The sequence below is a fragment of the Rhamphochromis longiceps genome, linkage group LG16 (assembly GCF_057381845.1).
Source record: "Rhamphochromis longiceps isolate RC_006_pf linkage group LG16, R_longiceps_female_GT1.1, whole genome shotgun sequence".
In the NCBI taxonomy this organism is placed as follows: Eukaryota; Metazoa; Chordata; class Actinopteri; order Cichliformes; family Cichlidae; genus Rhamphochromis; species Rhamphochromis longiceps.
In genome coordinates this window covers 20018836-20042885 of record NC_140572.1, presented here as the reverse complement: position 1 = coordinate 20042885, position 24050 = coordinate 20018836, and the positions used below count along the sequence as shown (strand labels likewise).

General features: G+C 41.5%; 1 protein-coding gene across 1 annotated transcript in view; it reads right to left on the bottom strand.

Moving 5' to 3' along the window:
- nalf1b (NALCN channel auxiliary factor 1b) overlaps window positions 1-20475 on the bottom strand; it is a 115619-nt gene extending 95144 nt beyond the window's left edge. The window contains exon 1 of the mRNA XM_085383457.1: window positions 19055-20475. Coding sequence (XP_085239583.1) covers window positions 19055-19762 — 708 coding nt within the window. The 5' untranslated portion in view covers window positions 19763-20475. The remainder of the gene's footprint in view (window positions 1-19054) is intronic.
- Between the last annotated feature and the right edge of the window lie 3575 nt (window positions 20476-24050).

The following is a 24050-nucleotide window of genomic DNA, read 5'->3' as shown; positions in this document are numbered from 1 at the left end:
ATCATATTCTATAAACCATATGTGCATAATGGCTGTCCTGTGAGGACCACATATCCAATAAAAATAATTCTTCATGGGTTCAGAAACACCTGTATCTCAATTTCTTTTAATTTATATTAAAATAATTCTTAATAATTAAAACTATTAATGAGAAATGAAGGTGGAGTGTTGGCAGAATAGCTGGTTAAACTTATTACATTCATTCAACCAAGTCATTTCTCATAGATGCTAATCTGAAAGTGCTGGCTGAGCTTGCACCTGGTCAACTTCAAGTTTTATTAGATCGCACACAGTAAGAGCTCCATCATCAGAGCTTTCCTCACTAATGTACTAAAGGAGTTATTAAAACAATTTTTTACATTCCATCGTCTCTACATCACACATATTGGCCAAGTTGGTTAGCAAGCAGAAACTCATCCGTTACATTGATGAATCACTGAAGCTGCTTTACTTGCTAGCTAGTTTCCATAGAGTCTCCCATCAGCTTAACCTGAATGACCAGACGTTTATCCACAATAAAAACCACTCGGAAAACACTGCTGGACTCTCATCTTACCCAGCTTAAGTAATTGTTTGCAGGACACAAACAAGCCCATGAAATAGAAACAACTACAGTTTCCTATGACTACAAAAAGCAGAGCTTTTTAACAATGCTGTTTGATAGGAAAGGAGAGTGATTGCTTCACTTTGGCCCATTTTAATTTATGTCTATTTTTAGCTTTATTTGCTTTGCTTATTCTCACAAAAAGTGTTGGAGTAACGACCCCAACACTGGTCACAAGCTCGTGTACTCTCACTGCTGGTCCGAGATGAATGGGAGTGTTGCTTTAGGAATGTAGTCTAGTTTAAAACTCTATGCCAAACCAAAAATGTTATTGTTACTGTCAAAACAATAATGTAAACAGATGGACAAGAAAATTCAAGTTAGTTGCCAGAATTCCTGTAAAGTCAACAATCAAGTCATAAATGATGAAATTTTCCTGCTGATTTGATAGTTTGAGTTTTCCCAACTTTTTATTTTCTAGTGTAGAGTAATCCCGTAACACAACACAGCTGGTTCCCACACGCTGCTTCCGCATGTGACTACTAAAATAAGCGAATGATCATCAAGCTGCAGCTTCCTACTCATCAGACAGTCCTGAGGTCAGTATCGATCTTCAACCGAACTCTTCAAAGTAAGGACAGTTCATTTCAAATTTCACCTCTAAAGCTATTTTCATTCAGTGACTCTGAAAACAATTACTGCACAGCATCCCACTGTGCCACTACGCCCTAATGCAAACACACTCCACAATTGCAAACACACTCATTCAGTGAGAGAAATGCTGGTCTGATTAAAATGGAAAGGATTATGGGGGACTAGGTGCTCAAATCAATTGTTTGTACAAAAACCCAGGGAAAATACAGTATGTCAGGGGATGTCAGGGATGTCTGACACAATCCCATCAAGCTGCACACATCATTGGTGTTTCCTCTAATCTAACCGTTCATTTGTCATTCTGTCTCCATGTCCAACCCTCTTACATTTGCTTCTGTCACCTGCTGGCTGTGAGCCTCTCTCCCATGCATGTTTTGTCGGTTGTGCTACATTACATGCGTGCTCATACTGTGTGCGCATGTAGCTGAGATATAATGTACGAATTGTGAACATTCCGTGTCTGTTGTCACAACGCAGTCGACCATTTCACATCTGCTACACGCACACTACAGTGCAATTTTATACACATTAGACTGCATGTACATGTATCTATCCTCCTTCACTGTTTCTGCTATGCTGTCTCTGAATCAGGACATGCTGTGAGCTACTGATGATGGTGATGAGTCAGTAATGTGAGAATGTCACCAGAGTCTGGGAACTGTGACTGCTTTCTGTCTCTCTGCTCAGACTGTAGATTTCTCAGCTCACTTTACTATTGCTGCCATGAGTTTATTTTTTCTTCTTCTCCTCTCTTATCTTGGACCCCACTTGTCCAATACAGATGTAGTTTAATTGCACTTCAGATAGGCAACAAATGAAGAAGTCCATAACACCCTTTTAATGTATCTCAATTCAAGTAATCTGAGTGGAAACTGGAATCTCTACCTGCTCTGGGTTCTGTTTTGAGGCTTTGGCCTATTGTCTCAGATCAGATCAGGTAAATAATATGAAGAGCCTCAACCGTTTGTTTAGCTAGGAGGAAGTATTTGCTCCTCCAATGAGAGCGGATAGGAACAGAGAGTAGAGTGCTTCGGAAGGAGAACTGTCTGTTTTCCACTTCTGGTGTCTGTAGCTGTAAACCCACCATTAACCATTAACCGCCAGGCTGGCTGTAGCATTCAGTCAAAATTCAGTCAGTTGACAATATAAGAACAGAACGATGTACAAATAGAACAAAAAATGTCAGTCCCATTTCTAACCTCCGATTAAATAGGCAGCTCTAACATCTGCTTAAACTGACTACTTTTCATTTTCAAGAATCTCAATGATGCAATGAAGCAGACAGACCCCTTCGCTTGTGCACACACAGTCCCACTGCTTGTGGAAACGTTACACACACAAGCACATAACCTGCTCTAATTTGCATGTTGAACTCAACATTAGCAATTATGGACAAATTCTCAATTTCTTTGTATTGCATTTTTTGTGTCAGGCATTACGTGCTTAAAACATCAGGAGGACATAATCCTCAATCCTAACTCCTTGCTACAGCTACACCTTCCTATCACTTACCCACCTTTTATTTCTGCAGGCTTACTTCCAATATAGAGAGGTAACACCAGCTCCAAGTCTTTCCAAGCTACATGCAATTTAAAGTAAGTCCTGCTTATGTCTATAGGCTGATATAATGTAAAGGTGAACACCACAACAATACTAAGCTATGTACTTGAGAATGCTTAAAACTTTAGCAGTTTAGAAAGGTGAGAAAGGACTTTGCTTAAAGTAGTGCAAACACACTGATGACCCACATTCAAGAACTTGCAAGAAAAAAGTTTTGCTCCTCATTGCGGGTACCCTGTTGCATATAATACACTCCATGCTCTTATTTCATTACGCTCCTTTGGCTGCTGTATAGTAAGAAAATGTGTCAGTCAGTCACCATCAATAAGCTAAACTTGCACGAGTTCAGCAGGTTCAAACCCCAGCTATTCCAATCCACATGCTCAAAGATCCTTGAGCCTTACGTTGCCCCTAATGCATCTATGTGTATATAAATGTTAGACAAGGTGCTTAAGTATAGGAAAAAAGCCCTTTTAAGAATGTGTGTATGAATAAGTAGAAAAGCCTTATTTGAGTACCAGTCAGTTTACAGCAATACTACTTATCTGTCAATAATTAAAATAAGATCGTAACAGTAATTTAGGTCCAATCCTTACATGTAAATGGTTGATAGTCTAAGGAGAATGTAAGCTATTTGAATGCAGGACTTTAAAAATATGGCTAAACGTATGCAGGCCAAATACAGATCGTTGAGTGGCTGCACTTATAAGGCATCCTTATAGGATTAGGGATTACGCTTCCTGTGTGACCTTATATGTGAAAATCACTATCCTGCTTTCTTTTTGTTGCTTTCACTGTGACAGTAACCATAACGGTCAATTTCAGTGTCATTTCAGCTGAGGGAATAGACCTTAGCTACTTCCATGTTCCGCTTACTGATGCACTTTGGGAGGACAAAAGCTTTCGAGTGTTTTGGAAGACAACCCCATTAACACTTTTTCTGGCATCTTGTTAGAATGATTTCGTGATCACCTCTTCCAGTTATATGTAGATAATCTGATACAAGTCAGTAGTTTGACAAAATGCCCATACATGTATATCTACCAACCTTCAAATTGTTATGTTTGGGTTTATCTTTTGGGTATAATCTAAAGGAAGCTAAAGATAGGATAAAGATAGGTGGTTAAGGTTGTTTTTTTTTCCTCATAGGTTATGTGCTACCTCAAAAAATAAGGGTAAACTAGTATGCTATCCATGCATGGACAGAAAGTTGGATCATTAAAGATGAATTCTTGTCTGGAGAGAGAATGAGCCTGTGACTGCAGCCTGGGGGAGGTGACAAAAAGCTGCAGTCAGCTTGGATACTGTCCAGCTGTAGGGAATCACATACACATGTATCAGACTGAATAAAACAGTATTTATCTGTCTATTATATCCATATTCAGCTGACACCAAAAATGTGATTTTCCTCGATCCTAAATAAAGCAGCATTGTGATAATTATGTGTATATCATTTTTAGCCTTCCACGGTCCTTCACTAAATTATTTAGTCCACCTTTCTACCTTAATTCTATTCATAATTCATGTGTTTTTGTATGTACAGAATAATTTATGTCCTGTTCTATTATGTATTACACCACTGCAGCTTATTGATATAACTCTAAAATCATGTCAGAGTAGAACAGACTACCACTCCCTGCTTTACAATTAACTGCAACAGAGAAACATTAATACAGTTATTATTGAATATATTCTATTTTTTTCAGTTAGATAAGCCTGTTTCACTTTCTATCACACAAACAAATCTGGGTTTATAAACCATTGTCAAGCTTACGCACAGGGGCTGAGTTCACATGTACTGTACATCCCAGGACAAAGAAGAACGTCACTGACTGGTCACAGTAGCACTTGAGCATAGTGAGATCCCTTCCCTGTCTACAATGTTGTCCATGTGGTATGTTTTAAAAGACTATCTGATGGGACTGCAACATTTCAACCCAAAAACCAAGATCTCATCCTTTGGTGTGACAGAAACTTTGGTCTACGAGACCAGATTTTAGTCTTTTAAGTGAAAGTCCCGTGACTAACACAACTAACACCACTGCTGTTCATTGAATCTGGAAATACTACAAAAGCCATTTCACAAATTGCAATCAGACTGTGTTGCACACATTTTTAACAGAAATCAATAGAACGAATTCAGTGACAGTTTGGCAAACTGCCGAGTATGTTTCTGTCTCAGAGGGTTTGTGTTTTAAAATCAAGCTTGTAACATTGATTTTAGTTCATCCATTTGTCATCTTCCTTCGTAAAACGTACACAGACAAATCCTGGACACAAAGTCTTCCCATAAACATACAGATCTTTTCTGTTATACTGATGATTTGGATAGATATGGGACACCTCAAAAGCATTGTTATTATGAACAAATACGTTCTTGATGTTTGCAGACTTTATATCTCCAATGTTTAATGCATTTCATACAGTTATCAATTTATTTCCACTCTCTCTTGTCCTTTTTCTCTTTTCACTTTGTCACAGAAAATCAAACATAACACATCACCCACTCGCCAACTCATTCAACCAAGCATACCAGTGAAAGAGCGGAGAGGAGAGACAGATAGCCAAGTGTGCATTTGTAAAAGTCCTGATTAGTTTATGACATGCATATCACTGAATTGAGGACAGTAAAAGAATGAATTTGCAACTGTTATCTCATTATTTGTCAAGTTAGGCTATCGCCTAAAGCAGCTGGCTGAACACTTGTGGTTTGCGCACAACAGTTTGCACACAACAGGCACAAAAGACCATGAGACACATCTGCACGTGCATGCATACAGCCCTACACTTGACTTTTTGAAACAGGGGATGAATAATTAGAAAATCTCTGCCAGAGCAGTGGTCCAGGGAAGGAAATAAAGAAAATATATGAAACAAAAAAAGTTGTGGATGTGTTGATTGGAGCTGAGGGTCCAGGCAGTGAAGGAGGGAACTGTATGGTCTCATTGTGCTGTGTAGACAGGGAATTGAGGATGATGAGGAGGCGTTTCCATGGGAGTGCTGCTGTGTTCTTCTTGAACAGACACATTCCCTTATCTCCTGCCTGGGGAGAAACAAACACTGGCAGCTCATATGAAGGGGAGTTTCCCTGCATCTGTTTGAGCTGTGCAGAAAAGCAACAGAGCCCTGATTAAATTTGAGAGACAAAAGTGGAGGACATCCACTAGGCCCATGCTGTCTGTGTTGATAGCAGAACCATCTGTACGTTATGTGCCTTGACAAAGCCTTCGTTCATTTAATTTATATAAAAAGCTGTTAATTTCATCAAACAACAGCTTATCTCATAGCATACATCTCTATTAAAATAAAAGGTGTTAACAGAAGCACATGCTGAATCGGTTTGCCTTTTTAAAGCTCCAGTACCAGTGACCGCCCAGAGATCCCAGACTAAGTGTATGAATGGGTAAACGTTTGAAACCTATCACCCTAATGGCAGACTGCACTCATTTTGCTTTAAATCAGGGCTGTGGAACATAGATGAAATAATCAAATTAAGGACAACTTGCAGTTTTTAAATGAACAAACACTTGGGCATAAAATATGGTCGGAAATGATCACAGTACAAAACCTCTGATGTGTGATGGTGAGAGTAAAAGACTAGAAACATGCAGGTTAGCTTAGCATGTGCTCTGTGATACAGCACATGCTGGTGCTTTATTCAGCAGTCTTTGATGGGGATTTCTACTACTCTTTGTCTCTGGATCAACAGAGGAAAGAGAACTGAAAGGTGATTATTTACAGAGTTCCACTATGCATACCGCTAAAATCAAACAATATTCACCTTTAAAGTTTTTATATACAAATATATGTATCCGCTCTGTCACGCTGAGGAGAAATATCAGGACAAAAGGTATATTGCATGCACACAGAGATCTATTGTAATAGACTCCATATAGTTCAGCTGAAGCTTTCTTTGGCAGAGGTAGTGTTTTCTTTGCCATTTGTTGGTTTGTGTGTCTGTGTGAAAGCAGGATTAGGCAAACACTGCCCAGCTGCTTGACATGAAACTTGGCAGAGAGGTGGAGCACGTGAAAAGAAGGGACCTATTAAATTTTTGTGTGGCTCTTGATCACCTTCTTCTTTAAATTCCGTGTTTGTTTTGATTTTTTCAAAATAGTGGGGTGCATTTTGGTTGGGTATGACTATCATTACACAGACTACTGTAAAATGTTACAAAAATTTTATCTAATGACCCATGCTGATTACTTGGTTCTCAGTAGGATCAGTTCCAGTTCTTGGATATTAGAGATGGCACGATTCCACTTTTTTATGTCCGATACCGATATCATAAATTTGGATATCTACCGATACCGATATGAATCCAGTATAGTGTATTTTTTAATCAATAAAACTGTTTTTTTAATATCTTGCTGCATTTTGTATAAATTCATACTCAAGTTTAAAAAAAAAAACACTAAAGCTATTCTGTTATACCTGTATGCAAAAAATACACTGTCCACAAAAATATTTCATAGTTCAGCAATACTGATCAATCTAATAAACTTAAACCTATTCAATCCTCCCCATTCTCATATTTTAAATAGTACATAGTACATACATAGTACTCGCGACAGAAAAGCCGATCAGCCAATCATTGATCAGTTTCATGACTGAAGTAGCGACAGGAGAAGGAGGGAGAGAGAAGAGGCAGTCGCAACATATATCGGCTGTTAAGCTTAACGTGGGAATGCTTTACAAACATTCAGAGATGAACTTACACACTTGCTTAAGTTCTCTCTGGGATAATTTTCTCGAAGATGAAATGCCGATTTGGCAGCACGTAGCGAGGCTCCAAATGTTCAACCAGACCGCCGACAGGTCTCGCATGCCACAGCCGCTCTATCACGTGACGCATACTGCTCCGACGTGCTAAGGTTATGAGCTGAGTTACGCCATGTCGCAAGTTTTGTGAGGCGCTTTCGTGATATTTAATGGATCGATTTCATTTTTTATTTCTCTCCGATATCCGATCCAGTAATTTAGGTTGATACCGATACGTATCTCCACCCACCACCACTTCCCCTGCCGGTGGCGGACTCCCTCAGGTATCGGTGCGTTGGTGGTTCTTTGTATCTGGGGGTGGGCGTCCGGGTACACACCGGCTCACTCCTTGGCGGCCGCTTATTGGGGCTCGCTCGGGCCACTTTGGAGGTGGGGTGCCCCCGGCCTCTCGGCCTGGGGCTCGGTCACTCAGGCACAGCTGGCTGCCGGCGGAGCTCACGGGCGCGTCACTGCAACTCCCCCTGGCTTCTGCTCCGCGGCTGCTGAATGAGCTCTCATCTGGGACTCTCCTTAGCTCTTACTGGGACAGTGGCGCGGCTGCCCCTCTGTGGGTCTTCCTTGGTCTCTTGTGTTCTGGGGGCCTCTGGATGTCTGGAGTTTTGATCTCCTCCATACCTGCTTGATACCATAGAGGACAGGGCTGTGGCTCCCCACACTCTCTAGCAGATCATTACATGGAGAAACCTTTGGAATGCAAGCATGCTGATCCACACAGGTATGCACACAGGTGTACACATGGGTATTCACAGATGCGGACTACAGCTTTCTTGGCTGCTGCCTCAAAGCACACTGTGCGCTGTCTATCTTGCGTGCTGCACAATATCGTTTATTATTTAGTAACTATTGATATCTATGACTAGCTAGTTTATTGTGATGGTGTTTTTTTTTTTTATTATTATGTTGCTCTTTGTTGTTTGCTGTGTCCCCTGTTTTTTTTGTTTTTCTTTCTCTCCATACAGGTGACCCAGGAGTTTTTGTTTTTTTTTGTTTTTTGTTTTTCTCTCTTCCCCCCCTTCTCACCGTCTCTTCTCCCCTTTGGTTTTCTTTCTTCCTCTCCCCCTCTTTCTTTCATTCTTTCCCCCTGTCCTATTAAAAAAAAAAAAAAAAAAAGGATGACAAAGGATGAACTGAAGCTCCGCCATCACGTGATGTCACATGCTGCTGTTTCTGATGTCACTTCCAAAAAAAAAAAAAAAAAAAAAAAAAAAGATAATGGCCCATGCTGTTTTTCACACCATGGCTGATAAATAAATAAAATAAAATGTATGTAAGTAAATATAATACTTTTTGTTCAGCGAATAAAACAATACAGGAACAGTGAATAAAAAATAAAAAAAATAAAAAAAAATAAAAAAGGTTGATACCGATACGTAATATCGGATTGGTCCATCTCTATTGGATATACCAAATAAAATCTCAAACCATTATTAATACCTGTTATTGCAGCTTTTGTTTAGATGACACTACTAACCAAAATATGGGAAAGTCTGATGTTCTCTGAAAAATATCCCATATCCACAGTTCTATCACAAATGGGCAATTCCCACCCATAAGTAAGCTCAAACTATGCAGAAATTCCAGTTTTTAATGGAATTTGTTGTGTTATTGCCTCCCTAAGGAGAGAAATAAACTTTAAAACTCAAATATTGGATGTCTTAACAAGAAAACTGGTAAAAACATTAATGCTTCCTTCAGAAAAAAAACTGTATTCGTGCTGATGGTGATTCTCTGACTTCGCAGATACAGTTTTATTGTCTCATTACTTCAGTTTACCTAAGACATTATGACCACATGCTTGATAAACTAACAACACCGGTTTCCACAAGCCGTGGCTGTTTTGTGTGTTTAGTGCCTCTGTGGAAGCACATAAACCTAAACAACTAAATGAAATGAGGGCTCAGCTGAAGAGTCTTGTTGAAACAGAAAGCAATAGATTAGAAAAGGTGATTGAGTAAGCAAAGGACCAGACAGGCATGGAGGAGGAGCATACACAGTGATCTATGTGGACAGGCCTGTAATTGAAGGGAGGAAAGGACCTTAGCCTAGATGAGTATCTACCACTCGAGCAGCTCAACACCCATGTTTCCAGAAAGGCAGAGGGGAAGCGAGAACAAGGCCCCTAGATGGACGACAAAAGTCTACGAGGATGAGAGAGAGAGGGGTGGAGGTAACGTAGAGACAGATGCTGGACATATATGTGTGATGTTGGTTCCTCAGAGCTCTGACACAGGTGGGAGGAAGACAAAGAGAGAGAGGATGTGAAAGTAAGACAGAGACAGTGACAGATATAGGGAGAAAGGAGATCAACATGTTGAGACAGAGCCCTGGAGACACAGCCACCAGAGAAGCAGAGAATTATGGGAGTGCAAATTAAATTACACCGGAAGGGACAGTCAGGTCTGGACCTGCAGGAAACACTGCTCATGGGGCTCTTTCTGTGTGTGTGTGTGTGTGTGTGTGTGTGTGTGTGTGTGTGTGTGTGTGTGTGTGTGTGTGTGTGTGTGTGTGCGCGCGCGCGCACACGCACCGATGTTTATGTAAACAAATAGAGTTTGGCTGTTTATGAATGTTTCATGTTCTTTTGTCTCTCTAGAAAAGCAAATCTTATTCTCAACGTCTCAGTGACACAACCTGATTAAAGCTTATGTACGTGCGCATGTGCACATGTACGGTTGTTAAGTAACCAGATACATTCAACATTAAAAGGTTTGAAAAACATAAATGGGTTAAGGAATAAAAGCAACACAAGAATAGGCAGCGGGTGGGCAAAGGACACACACACAACACATACACAAATATACATTAAACATTTATGTACACAGTGAAATAGCTGTGCTGCCTCCTCAATTATGTTGTATGTCAGACATGAAATCCCGATTCGTCACTTTAAATGCAGGTTATGCTCATTTTTGTCTGTGCAGACAGATACTGTAGCAAAAAAATAATAATAATTTCATGCTACATGCTCCGATGAAGATCATACATAGACAGCCCACACACAAGTATTGAATTTTTGAGTGAATTTATTGCAGTGCTTGATTTTTTTCCATTGTAAGTGCCTTAAACAGCTTTCTTGTGTTGTGGTGTCATTGGGGGTTTTTTTCGTGCATATTCATAAGTAAGTTCAGCTTTCTGAAGAAGCAGAAAGAATATGGGCTCAAAATGTGGTCATAAATATTTTGTACTTGTAAATCAGGATTTGTATGTGTAAAAAAAATTTGTGTGTGCGTAAAAAAGATTTGTATGTGTAAAAAAGATTTGTGCGTGAGTAAAAAAGATTTGTGTGTGGACTTAGCCAAAAAAAAAACCTGCAAGTTACAAGTACGAATTTTGACCCTATTTTTCTTCCTTTCATCTGATTGGTCAATGTCATGTCAATCACAAATGTAACAATCCAATCAGAGAACAGATGGGTTTGGCTGTCGGAGGTGCGTTTTTTTGAACTGCAGGTCCTTGAAGGGTAGCAGCTAGGTCCCCTAACTTTCAGTAGCTGTTGAAAGGGTAAAGTTGTGGTATATCAGTGGTTAGAAATACCATTATTACTTTAGGATTAGTTTAACACAAAGTCAGGGCTGACCCGGGACCATTGCTGTGAGTCACAGCAACTGCTAACTAAAAGCAAAGGATCCAGAATTTGTTGCGCTGGCTGCTGGGCTCTGTGGGTTTTTGCAGCAGCTCTACCTGTACTAGATGCACCTTCTCCTTGTCTTTTCTATCTCTGACTTTATGTCCTCTACAAGAGTTTCTGCTTTTTTTGCTAGTTCTTCAAATGTTCAATAAAAACATCTATGCTAATTCATAACGAAGAAAGCTTTGTAATGAAGACTGTCATTTCCAAAACTCTGCCCGCCCCCACACGCGGTCCACAGCACTGTTGAAAAGGCTGTGGAAGTCCCTGTATTAAACACGTAGAGCTGTGACACAAAAATCACCAAACTCGGACGACCACAGACTGTTTTCCTTCGTGGTGATGAAGGAAAACGCTGGGTTGGCATGTAAAAAGGCATTTATTCCCTTCAAAGACCTGCAGTTCAAAAAAACGCACCTCCGACAGCCAAACCCATCTGTTCTCTGATTGGATTGTTACATTTGTGATTGACATGACATTGACCAATCAGATGAAAGGAAGAAAAATAGGGTCAAAATTCGTACTTGTAACTTGCAGGGGTTTTTTTGGCTAAGTCCACACACAAATCTTTTTTACTCACGCACAAATCTTTTTTACACATACAAATCCTGATTTACAAGTACAAAATATTTATGACCACATTTTGAGCCCATAAAAGAAGCTTTTTGCGGAACCTGAGCAGAGAGGATAGCCCTGTACACTTCATGAATTCATCCTGCTACTTCTCTCATCAATAAACTCTAGTGCCCTAGCCATACTGTAAATGTCCATGCCATAACATTGCCTCCACCATGTTTGACAGATGATGTGGAATGATTCGGCTCATTTCTCGCCTTCTCCATAATCTTATTTTCCCATCCTTCTGGTGCAAGTTCGCCTCGGTTTCATCTATCCAAAGAATTTTCTTCAGACCTTTGCAGCCACTTTTTTGTTTTCTGTGAAAATCTAATTTGCCACTCCTGCTCTCAAGTGTAACCAGTGGAGTGTGGGGCCTCCCTGCTGCTGCGGAGTCGGGGCGGTCTGCTTCTCTCCACCCCAGGGAAAAGGGTAACACGATCTGGGTCTGGGTGCAGTTTCTCCCTCCAGGAGCAAGGGTACCTAGACCTGGGGCTTAGAGTACGCTTGGGGAGTGTGATTGTGTGTACAGTGTCTAGTTATGTTTGTCTCCACGTTGGGTGAGTGCTGAGTAATTGCATATGAGAGCATGAGGGTGGGAATGGATGTTTGTATCTGTGTGTGCCTGTTTGTTTGTGTCCATATGTCAGGTTGGGTATCAGACGCCACCTCTCTGGGGACATCTCAAGCCCTCCATGGTATGGAGGCCTATCTCCCCCCACCACTCCCCCTGCCAGTGGCAGACGCCCTTAGACATCGGGGCGTTGGTGGTTCTTTGAGTCCGGGGATGGGCGTCCAGGTACCCACCGGCTCACTCCTGGTGGCTGCTTGTTGGGGCCTGGAGCCTGGGGTTCGCTCTGGCTCCTTCGGGGGTAGGGTGCCCCCGGCCTCTCGGCCTGGGGCTCGGTCACTCTGGCACAGCTGGCTGCCAGCAAAGCTCACGGGCACGTCACTGCAACCCCCCTGGCTTCTGCTCCGCGGCTGCTGACCGCCACCTCATCTGGGGCTATCCTCAGCTCTTTCCGGGATAGTGGTGCGGCTGCCCCTCTGTTGGTCTTCCTTGGTCTCCTTTGCTCTTGGGGCCTCTGGATGTCTGGAGTCTTGATCTCCTCCATACCTGCGTCATGCCCTGGAGGACGGGGCTGTAGCTCCCCACACCCTCTAGCAGATCATTACATGAAGGAACATTTTAAATACAAGCGCGCTCACAGGTGTACACACGGGTGCTGACACACACAAACTACACCCTTTTTGGCTGCTACCTCAAAGCACACTGTGCGCTGTCGATCTTACGTGCTGCACAATAATGTTTAATATTTAGTATTTACTGTTATATTCACATAGATCATCACGATGATGTTGTTTATTATATTGCTCTCTTTTTCTTTGCTTGTTTTCTCTTTTTTCTTTCTCAACAGATGATCCAGGTGATTGATATATGTACTTTTTGTCTGTTTGTTTTGTTGGTTTTTGGTTTTTGCCCTTTATCACTGTTCCTCTTCCCCGCTCTTTTTCTTTCCCTCTTTCTTTCTCCCTTTTCTTTTCCCCAGTCAAGTCTGTCCCGTGTTCAGCAAATGAAAATAAAATAAACAATAAAAGGAAAGGTGAATCAAATAGACCAATACAGCAAGGCTGGGATGGTCCATTTGGTAAAGTAAATCCGTTGGGCATCTTTCTTCGCCTTTAGACAACAATTCTGATGGCAAAAGAACCAAACGGGACAAGCAAAAAAAAAAAAGTGTAAAGTGTAACCAGTGGTTTGCATTTTGTTGTAGACTCTCCATCCATGAAGACATCCTTTGATTGATTGTCTCTTGATGATATGTCTTCCCCCTTGAGAATCTTCTTCACTTGAATAGATGTGAAGCTGTTTTTTTCTGTTTTTTTAACCATTAAAAAATTTCTGTCATCATGCACTTTAATCAATCTGGCCATTCCTAATGATGGCCCTCTTCAGTTCTACTGACACCTCTTTGGGTCTCATATTTAAAGTTATAGTGAAAAGATTTAAAATACAAAATCGACTTCAGTCATAAAATAGCAAGGGAAAAGGTTGCCTCAACTCACCGTGAAACTGCTTATCAGTTAATTATCCAATTACTTTTGAGCACACAAAATTGGGGAACTAGTTATACAAATGTCTGTAATTCTTAAACCATTTACAGCGAAAGCCCCTTGAATTAAAGCTGAAAGTCCGCATTCAATCACATATTGACTGTTTTATTTCAAATCAAATGTGGTGGTGTACAAAACTACAAGTAAACTACAAAAAAATGATGTCTTTGTCCAAACAATAATGGAGCTAACTATCATTTTTCTGCTTTGATACGTTTCATTTCATGTTGCCAGTCTTTCACTTCAGTTTGAGTATTTGAAAAGAAAAGAAAAGAAAAGAAAAGAAAAGAAAAGAAAAGAAAAGAAAAGAAAAGAAAAGTATAGCACTTTCTAAGACTGACATATAATCCTCAGAAATTACTTGTCAAAGTTGGAACATAATATATCCACCGTAGCTGCTGATGAGGATTCAGCCATCATCTATTTTATTGTTTATATCTGTGCTACAGTCACATGTCGTCAGATTTGGGAGAAAAAAGCAGCCTCAGACGTCGCTCAGGTTTAAATAACATTAAAGCAGGATAATGATGACTTTCACCTGGGGCTGCTAATTTAGCAAATTAGTTGGGTTTTATAGAGACGTTCACGACGCAGACTCTGAGTGTTACCTTAGTCAAAGACAACATCTCATACTGACATTGTAATGCCAATCTGCTATCTATTAATATCGCCAGGGCCATTTTTTCCTTTTAAAAAGGTCGTTTTTAAACAACATGTTACATAAAGAAGGTTTTAATTTTTAAAACAAATGTTAATAAATATTGGCTCTTTAATTGGCAAATACACAATTGTTGCACCAATGAGTATTTATAAGATTTACCAGACAAAGTATTACCAACCTTGTCTTTTTAATAGAAGATATTTATAACTTAGATCAATAAGAGGGGCATTTCTAAATGTCAGCACATGAAAAATACTTTTTGCCTCTGTATTCTTTTTTATTTTTAGCACTGACACTGGAGGACTGACCATGCACCAGTCTGTTCTGACTCACAGATACTAAACTAACACAAATACCTCTAAATTCTTTTTGCAAATATCTCTCTTAGCTTCACCATGTAAAGTTGAGTTATACTCTAATGTTGACCTTGTGAAATATAATACATGTTTTTTTCTGTTGCTACACATGTACGTACTAGGGGTGCAACGATATTCGTATCGATATTGAACCGTTCGATACAGTGCTTTCGGTTCGGTACGCATATGTATCGAACAATACAACATTTGTAATTTATTTTATCAACTTTCCTTCTGACGATGCTGTCTGTGTTGAGCGCTCAGTGAATCTGCGTTCGACTACTCCGCCTAGGCTGCACTGTCGAGCGCAGATCCACTGAGCGCTCAACACAGACAGCATAGTCAGAAGGAAGAGCGCAGGGCAAGCTAGCAAGACAGAAGTTAAGCTCTCCTTGTAACATGGACCTCCCCCACCCTCATTCAGATCTGGCGTTTGGAATTATTTTGGTTTTCATGTGACGTATGACCCTGAAGGTAAGCGAGTCATGGACTAAAGTAAAACAGTATGTTGGATGTGCCATGCAATGCTCAATTACATGGGTGGGAACTAGTGTGTTAGCGCAGTTAGCTCGTTAACGTGTTGGCCGTCTAGCCCCATGCACGGGGCGATCAGCGGTAGCTCGTTAACGGAGATTTGCCGTGTTGTGGCGTTAAGGTCATTTCAATGAGATTAACCTGAAAGCACTAGTGGGAACACAACGAATATGACTGCACATTTACGCCGACATCATCCTAGTGCAAAGACCAAAACAACAAGCATGCTACTAACTTTAGCCGAGTCATTTAGACAGCTGTTAGCACATGATTCTCCTTATGCTGCTGAGAATATAGCCCAGAAGAAGCGGATAGTATAGCTTTTATTTTGGAAAGAGCCATTTCTCTGTAATAAACTCTCTTTTCCAAAGATGAGTGATTCCTCAATCAGATACAGGGATTGCAATATCGCTAGCCCGACTCCTGGGGCTAGCGATTTTTTCAGTCGGGCTACCAAAATCTATCTCTGCCCTGCCCGTCGGGCTATTGTAGGAAAAATATATGTCAATGCTTTTGCATTCTTTCAGAAATGTAGCTGGGTAATTATGTCATTGGCATCGGTGAGCCGCTGTCAATATGTGACATATTGAAATCGCGTTTGAATTTGCGCTTGTTTTTTTGCTTTCACTTTGCAATCGTGCGAACGGTGTATAGAGAGCGACAGCACTGATCTGTGAGTGATGATAATTTGTGCACCAATTCCTCTGACATTGTCTTATTAATCGTTAGCTTACTATGCAAACATGACGCAGCAAGCTTAAACATGTGAGAGGTTGATCGCGCAGAGAATCGCTGAGCTTATGTGAGTGCGTGTGTAAAAGCAGCAGGATATATATTTGACTACGATGACCTGGATGACTGAGAACCTTCACAGACAGATATATATTTTAGTTCTGCTGAGCCAAATAAGACAGGTCAGGGTTAAGAAGTGACAGCCAAAGAAAAGCTTACCACAAAACGGAGAAGTTATGACAAATCAGACTATAAGGCAAAAAGAAAGTGCAGCTTTATGGTTTCATGGACAAAAGAATTTCTGTGGCTGCAATATGACGAGCTAAATAACCAGGGCTGCACATACTGTAAGTGGTCCGCAGGTGCGCATTCGCTGTCAAAATAAAAAACACGCACAAGGGTTAGGGTTAAATTTAAAAACTGTACTTTTGAGTTAAAATATATATTTATAATTTTAATAAATGACAAACTAAAAAGGCATGAACATTTTTTTTGTAGCGAAAAAATATCGAACCGTGACACCAAAGTATCGAACCAAACTTTGTGAATTTTGTGTATCGTTGCACCCCTAGTACGTACTGCAGCTAAATTGATGACAGGCCACTGTTAAGTTTGCTCATGATTAGCCGGCTAGTTATGAACGTATATGTATATTGATATTGTTCCAGTTATGATATTTCTCCATCTTCAAGCCAGTTATCTTTCTGTTACCTCCTGCAAATTTACCTTTCAACCTTACATCACTGATTCTATGATATCGCCATTCTTTCATCTACTTAACTTGCACAGCACTGACAACGCACACATCAAGCACTTACAAACACTTTGTGTTAAAATGTCAATTCACTAAGTGTTAAGTCTTTGCAGGATTGGGAGACCTGGGTAGACAGAAATAAGACAGATAAGTATGAATAGTAATAATTATTGTTTCAAGCTGCCTAAAGTCTTTTTATTGTCCAGCAGAGTGATTCTTCAAGGAACTGTAGCTTGTGATGCAGGCCCGGGGTACTGTGCTTTCACAAAGGTCACTGAAGCAGATTAGCAATTCAAATTGGGATAAAGGGGCTAAAAGGCTGCTGTAGCCCTGCCTGAGTCTTATTACATTAGCAAAGAGTAGGAGTGCAAAGGCACACTCCTGATTAGATGACATAATAAGGAAGAAGCTTGAAGATATCAGAGCAAGTACATAGTATCATGCACTTACTGTACATACTGTACCTATGCATCCACACACTCTTTGACAAACATTACTCACAATATGCTATTTACATACTACAGAGTACGATTTTATTGTGGTGGTTTATCACTGGTATAGTTCCACTAACTATTCCTGTTTACACGCATGGATTATAAGCACAGCCAGCATTCTGGCCATCTGCCCTCGTACAACATCCATCTTGCACAAATGAGCTTGGGTTGCAGAAGAATTGTGACAGCAGTTTGAATGCAAGATTTCCTGCTTTTCAAGGTTAATTTCCCCACCTTTGTTATAGTTCTGTTGTAGTGATTGTGCAGCCTGCCTGGCATTAGACACATTTGACGATGACTGCTGTTACAATTTTTCAAAACTTCAGTGTTCAGCATGAGAAAATTGCTCAGACTGTGCTTCATGAAACACACACAGAAATACACACAGAAACAAGCTACAAATACAGTGCCTGTAGGCTAATGGTGCATGCACTGTACCCTCTACCAGATACAGTACAAGCAAGGCTAACATCATAAATCCCTTCTGTCCTTGTCAAGCCTTCCTCTCACATCTTCAGTGTCATTTACCATATTCTATACTTTCAACACTGCTGGTTCTCAATCCAGCTCATGAAAGACCCAACAGTAAATAATTAATATTTCTCAGGGGTGTTAGCCGAACATGAAGGTGTTCAGTTTTGGATTGACTTGACAGAGACTGGATATATCCTATCCCAAGAGTCCAAGAAATTAGTTTGGCAATGGTCTATGTGACATTACAGCTAACTACATAGTCAAAATAAATACAATCGCTGAAGAAAATGGATACATCCTGTGAAAGGCCTTTGTTTTGTTTCAGCACCATGGACAGTGAACACAGCCTCATGCACAGCTGATGCAGAGACAATCCTCTGCAACAGTCCAGTGCACAACAAATGAAACAGGTTGAAGTGTAATTTAACCGATGTGTCCTCAGCTCGTTTTTCATTGTTCAACACGGCTGCCTTGGATACCAAAGCTAACACAAGGCAAAGTGTCTGTGTGTGCAGACGATTATACAGACCTCGATATACTCTGCTGTTTACTTGCACAACCCGGATGCAAGTCAAACGCCTGAGATACGTGCTCTGGGGCTGCACATATTGGGACAACAAGTAAACTGGGGACAATGCAAAGCCTGGATTAGGTACAGAAATCACTGGAGTGCTATTAACAATATTGAAACGAGCACCACTCAGAGGCCCTCCCTTCTATTCACAGAGCTGTGTTACAAGTGTGAACCTTTGTCCAAATGTCAAATCGTCACTGCCCCAGCCTTAGGAAGCCTTTAACAGGGCAGGAGTGGTAGAGAAGGAGAAACTAGGAGGATTGATGGAGAATGATTGACTGCAGCAGTGTCTGTGGAGCTGTGCTCTAGTCCCCCCCCAATGCTGTTTCATGATGAACAGCTGACAGGCCAAGAGATGCTGTGGAGACACGTAACCTAACGGTAATATGACCTCTGAAAAATAAATACCAATATACTGACAGATATGCTCAACGGTTGCCATGACTACTGTGAACCCACCCCCTTAAATTCACTGTGTGTGTGTGTGTGTGTGTGTGTGTGTGTGTGTGTGTGTGTGTGTGTGTGTGTGTGTGTGTGTGTGTGTGTGAGTGACATAGCCGGGCCTCGTCAGTCCTACCTTGCACTCCTCCATGCACGTCCTAACCGAGTATGCATCTGTCTCGTATTTCTGAACCAGCAGTTCAAACTCGTGGTATCTGTCCTCCGCCTCCTGGTCAAGACGCTGATAAGCCTGGACACACTCACGGCATCCCAGCACATCCACCCCAGTGGCCATATCCAGGGTGCAGTTCATATCGTACAGACTCGTAAACCCGTAAAACAAATCCAAAAGTGAGTAGGAATTACAAAAAGAAAGGTACAAATCGCTCAGATTCACGTACGCCAACTGTGTCCCGTTTTCCCCTCTACCAGAGAGGCCCCGGCACACGGTCTCCGCGTCCGTGAAAGTAAAGCAGTCTTTGGACAGGCTGTCGGGGTGACAGGTGTCCATTCGCCACAGAGGTTTGGTAGAATTCCCTATAAAAATAACATCTTGCTCTCTGGCGAGACGCTGGGGGTCAGGTGATGTTTGGATGTGGTGTCGGTAGTTTGGGTACTCGCCCATGTCGCCCGACCGCTTGTCTCGGGTTCGCGTCAGTTTTGCCTCGGCACAGAACCACAAGTGATCAGAGAGGAGGACGGTGATGAAGAGCAGAGAGGCCAGCGACAGTCGCCATCTCTGGGCCCTCTCCGACTCGGTAAATGGCTTCTCGTTCTCTCGGGGTGCAAACCAGTATTTTAAGCCTTCGTCATGCTGCCGACGCATCCAAGCACCCCTGGTCATATTTTAGGAAAGTGCTGCCCTGGCCGACTCCACCGCGGGGGCTGCTCTGCCACAATACTCATTGACTTGTTGGGGGATGGACTCCGGTTGGTTCTCCTCTGTATATCGGTGGGGTGCCGTGCCTCCGCCGGTCCAGGGCGCTCCACTATCGCGCCCGCAGCACTCGGAGCTATTCCGATCCAATTAGCGAGCCCGCACAGATTAAGCCTCGCGCTGCCGCATCCCGGTTCTCCATGGCTCTCCGGGGGGAAACGGCGTCCTCTTTGACCGCATGCCCTCCTCTCCCTACCGTCTCTCCCCGGGGTTGTTCTTTCGGCGGGGGTGCAGGGAGACCAGCTGTTGCGAGCCTCTCGGTGCTGATGCTGCGCGTCTGCCGCCGTTCGCTTTGCAGATTCACTTAAAGGAGAGCAACGAGCCCGTTTGATGCAGGCAGGCTAGTTTCTCTGTCCCGTACCTGGGCGAAAAACCTAGAATCCTTTCTCCTGTTGGCCATTGTCATCTTGGACCGCGGTTAAGTTGCCGCCATGTTCGTCTTGAAACACTTTTTCGGAGAGCTGGGTCTGTTTGCGTCATCTCCATCGTTGCGATAGCTCCATCGTTGCGCAGTGGCGGAGCAGTTTATTACCTATATGCACACCACATACGCTCGCTCGCGCGCTCACACGCACACACCCAAGCGCGCGGAGGGTGAGGAAGAGACCACAGGCACAGAAGGGTAGTTGGTGTTGTTTTGGCTATCTGTTCAGGTCTTCGTGAGTAACAGTCGCCAAATATTGTCCCGGCGGGGAGCAAAAACAAAGAGTCGTGGCGACATCTTTCTTTTGGTGCAGGATAGACGCGTTTCTTTCACATTGAGAAGCATTCATTTAAGCGGTCGCGTTCACTGTTTGCATATAATCATTAAGATTCATTTATCCCGTCCGTTTTACAGGCCAGGTAAGTTGTGCTGTAAGCCGAACCACAAGCTGAAAATAAAAAGTGTCAAAGTAAAGAAAAGCTTTGAGCAGATTTCAGAAAATTAGTCATGCTTGACTCGCTGAGGTAGAAAGCAGCTGAACAAGCAGCAGGTCTGTGCTTGCAGGATTTACAATACTGTTTGTTCCCTTCTATCGGGTCCCGTCCTGCGTTGTGTTTGACCGGTGGGTTTCCAACAAGCACATGGCTTGCAGTGCAGCTTTATATGCAATGGCCCTGCGTGTGTGACAGACAAGAAAAGCGAGAGGGATGGAGAAATAGATGGTAGTTGCTCTTAAGGGCGCGGAAAGTAAATTACAGTATTTATCCTCATCCTTAAAGCTACTAATCATTGTCAGCGTGTATGGCTTGGAGTGCTACCAAAGAGAAAAGAGAGTGTTGCTAAATGTTAATGGGCTACATATAGTGAAGAAGACAAGATATGATTACCTGATTAATTTGTGCTCGGAGGCCAGGCGGGAGGCAGCTTATTGTACAATTTGTTGTTGAAGGGGAGAAAGTTCTTTCAGTCCAGTTAGTTTTAGTGCAGCGAGCCTCCCTTTGCCAGAAAATATGAAAAGAAAATGTGAAATAATTCTGGGAATTAAATCACAATTTTCCTTATTGTTGGAAAACTTCCAGCAACCTTAATTCAGCCTCACAGACAGCTCTCCACTGTCCTCTCTGTACCATTAAATAGGCTCATTAAAACTGCTACCAACACAATGAAAAGATGTGATTATTCCTCTGTGTGTGTATGTGTGTGGTGGTTTAAGCTTCTAAAAAAATCACCTGAACTTATCACATAATAAAACTGTATCTGACAAGGTGCTTTTGTTCAACAACCCCACGAGGATCAAGGCAGTAGTAAAAGCTGCTTCTGTCATGTTGTCAGTAACACAGTTATTTGATTTATTACCAAAATGTCACACACTGAGTTTCAATTTGCTTTATGTTTCTGAACCCCTGTTTGTGTGAGTCACATTAAGATGTAATGCCAGCTAAAGTTCAATTTTCAGGGCCCAGAGTTGACTCATTAGCTAGAAATTTAAACCACACATAGTGATTTGCCAAACATCTGTTGTATCATAGTTAATTGAAAGCCCGTTCATCACTCACTGCACTCACGTATTACTGCATGGGCCTGTGATGTTCATTGTGGGGGATAGATGTCCTAATTTGGCTGGGATTGTCTCTACCCTTGCATAATTTTATGCTCTGTCTTTGACCCTAACTGTGTACTGTGTCTCTCTGTGTACAGTGTATAGTACCATAGTACTGTGCAAAAGTCTTGAGTGGCCCCTTGTTTCTTTCTATTTTGTAATGAACATGGGAAGCAAGAGTAGTGATTTACTGAAATGTGCAAACATACATGGAAATTCAGTATATAAGCCAAAAAGAAGAGTTTGCACAATTCCAATGAGCTTGACAGTCACCATTTTTGATGACCACCTTCATTCTTCAACACAGCCTGAGCACTGTTAGACAAGCTTTCTTGAAATCTCTTTAAGTAGTCATCAGGAATAGTTCTCCAGGCGTCTTGAAGGACATTCAAAGCTCTACTTTGGATGTTGGCTGCCTTTTGTTCAGTTCTCTGTCAAGATTATCCCACACTGCCTAAATAATGTTAATGTCCAGGCTCCGGGGGTGGGGGAGCTGTTGCCAATCAGATGCTTTCCAGATGGATCAAATTGTGATTGTACTTTTCTGCATTCATAACAACATAATTTATGACAAGATCTTCAACACCAGTGATTAAAATACAATGCCAAACATGGCAGAGCTATCACCATATTTTACTGTAGACACTCACTGTAACTTTCTTTTGACCACCTATGTATATCCTTGAAAGTTGTTTTTTGACAGCCACCCTTTCATTGCAACCATTTCTGATGAGGCTTCAGTGAACTGTAGATGGATCAACTGAAGGGTCAGATGCTTCTCTCAGGTCCTGTGTCGCATCTTTTTCCCTGTTTCATAAGGACATTTAAGGACTTTCTCACTGTCCTCCACTTGTTTAGTGTCCTCATATTCTTTAATAACACACTGCAGAGTGTGCTGAGATATGCCAAGTTTTTTCTAGTAGCTCTTTGGGAATCACCTTGTTGATGCAAAAATAGTATTTCATGCCTGTCACACCATGTTTTCTTTGCAGATTGTAGATTCAGTGAAGGAAATGGGAGCAACTGTTGTGTTTTTGCAATAGCCGACAGGCAAAAAAGTGGCTAAAGATAGCATTTAAATTTGTTTCTTTGCTAAGTTGCCTGTTATGTTTAGACACAACACTGGTTAGGTGCCTTTTTATGCTGGAGTGATTCATAGGTCAGTGTTAAGAGGCTTAACGAAAGGAAAAAAAATCATTTGAAAATAGGGTACAAGGAGTGAAAATGAGTGGGAAAGATGCCTGGAGAACTACTGCTTATGACACCTTTTGTTTTTAAATAACAACAAAGTCTGGCTCCTTGGAGGGAAAAATAAAGAGATGAGATTTGCACAGTACTAAGTATATAAACTGTATATAGCATTTCCATGAATATGTCAGGTCCTAAGACAAGACTGATCAACAACATATGGGGCGTGTGTGTTTGGCACAGCAGAGAGGTGACAGCTACTTCCCACTCCCAGTGTTTTTCTACCTGTGTGTTTATGTGTGTGTGTGAAGGAGACAGAAATAGTGCCAGGGCAAGAGTGAGACAGAGTATAGAAACAGAGACAGAGGGGAAAGAGAGAGAGAAAAGGAGAGAGTCTGTGAAATGAATGCAGATTGCTGGCCCTTAAATCTGGAGCCATCACAGTAACAGTAAGGGCTGGCAGACATGACTCATCCACTATTCAAGCTGGGGGATGTGTGTGTTAGTGTGTGTGTATGTTTTCTGAGAAACAACTGTAGCCTATATACATGTGTAAAATTGACTGCACTGTCACCTTATAATGATGCTGCTCTTGTTACATCAAAGGTAATTTGCACAGCTTAGGGCCTTACCCATTTTTACATTAAAGTTTCTAGGGCATCAAAAGTAGTCAATAAGCAATAAGTCATTCAATATCAAAAAGTCCTTTTATATCTATTCGTACTGCCTTGTCTGGTTTGTCAAAGGCATCATCGTGCAGACAAAGCTGAACAAAATCTATTTATAAATGTCTATTTAAAACCGTTTAATAAACAAATCGAAACCACCCAAGCGGAGCGTTCAGTGCTTTTCACTCGTGTCTTTGATTCTTTTTCAGCTATTTTGATTTCGACTACAAAAAAAGTAATCACATCCTATATTGTATTCATGAGTCATACAAGGAGATTAAACTGATGCTCTTTATAACTGATGCTGAGAGTGAT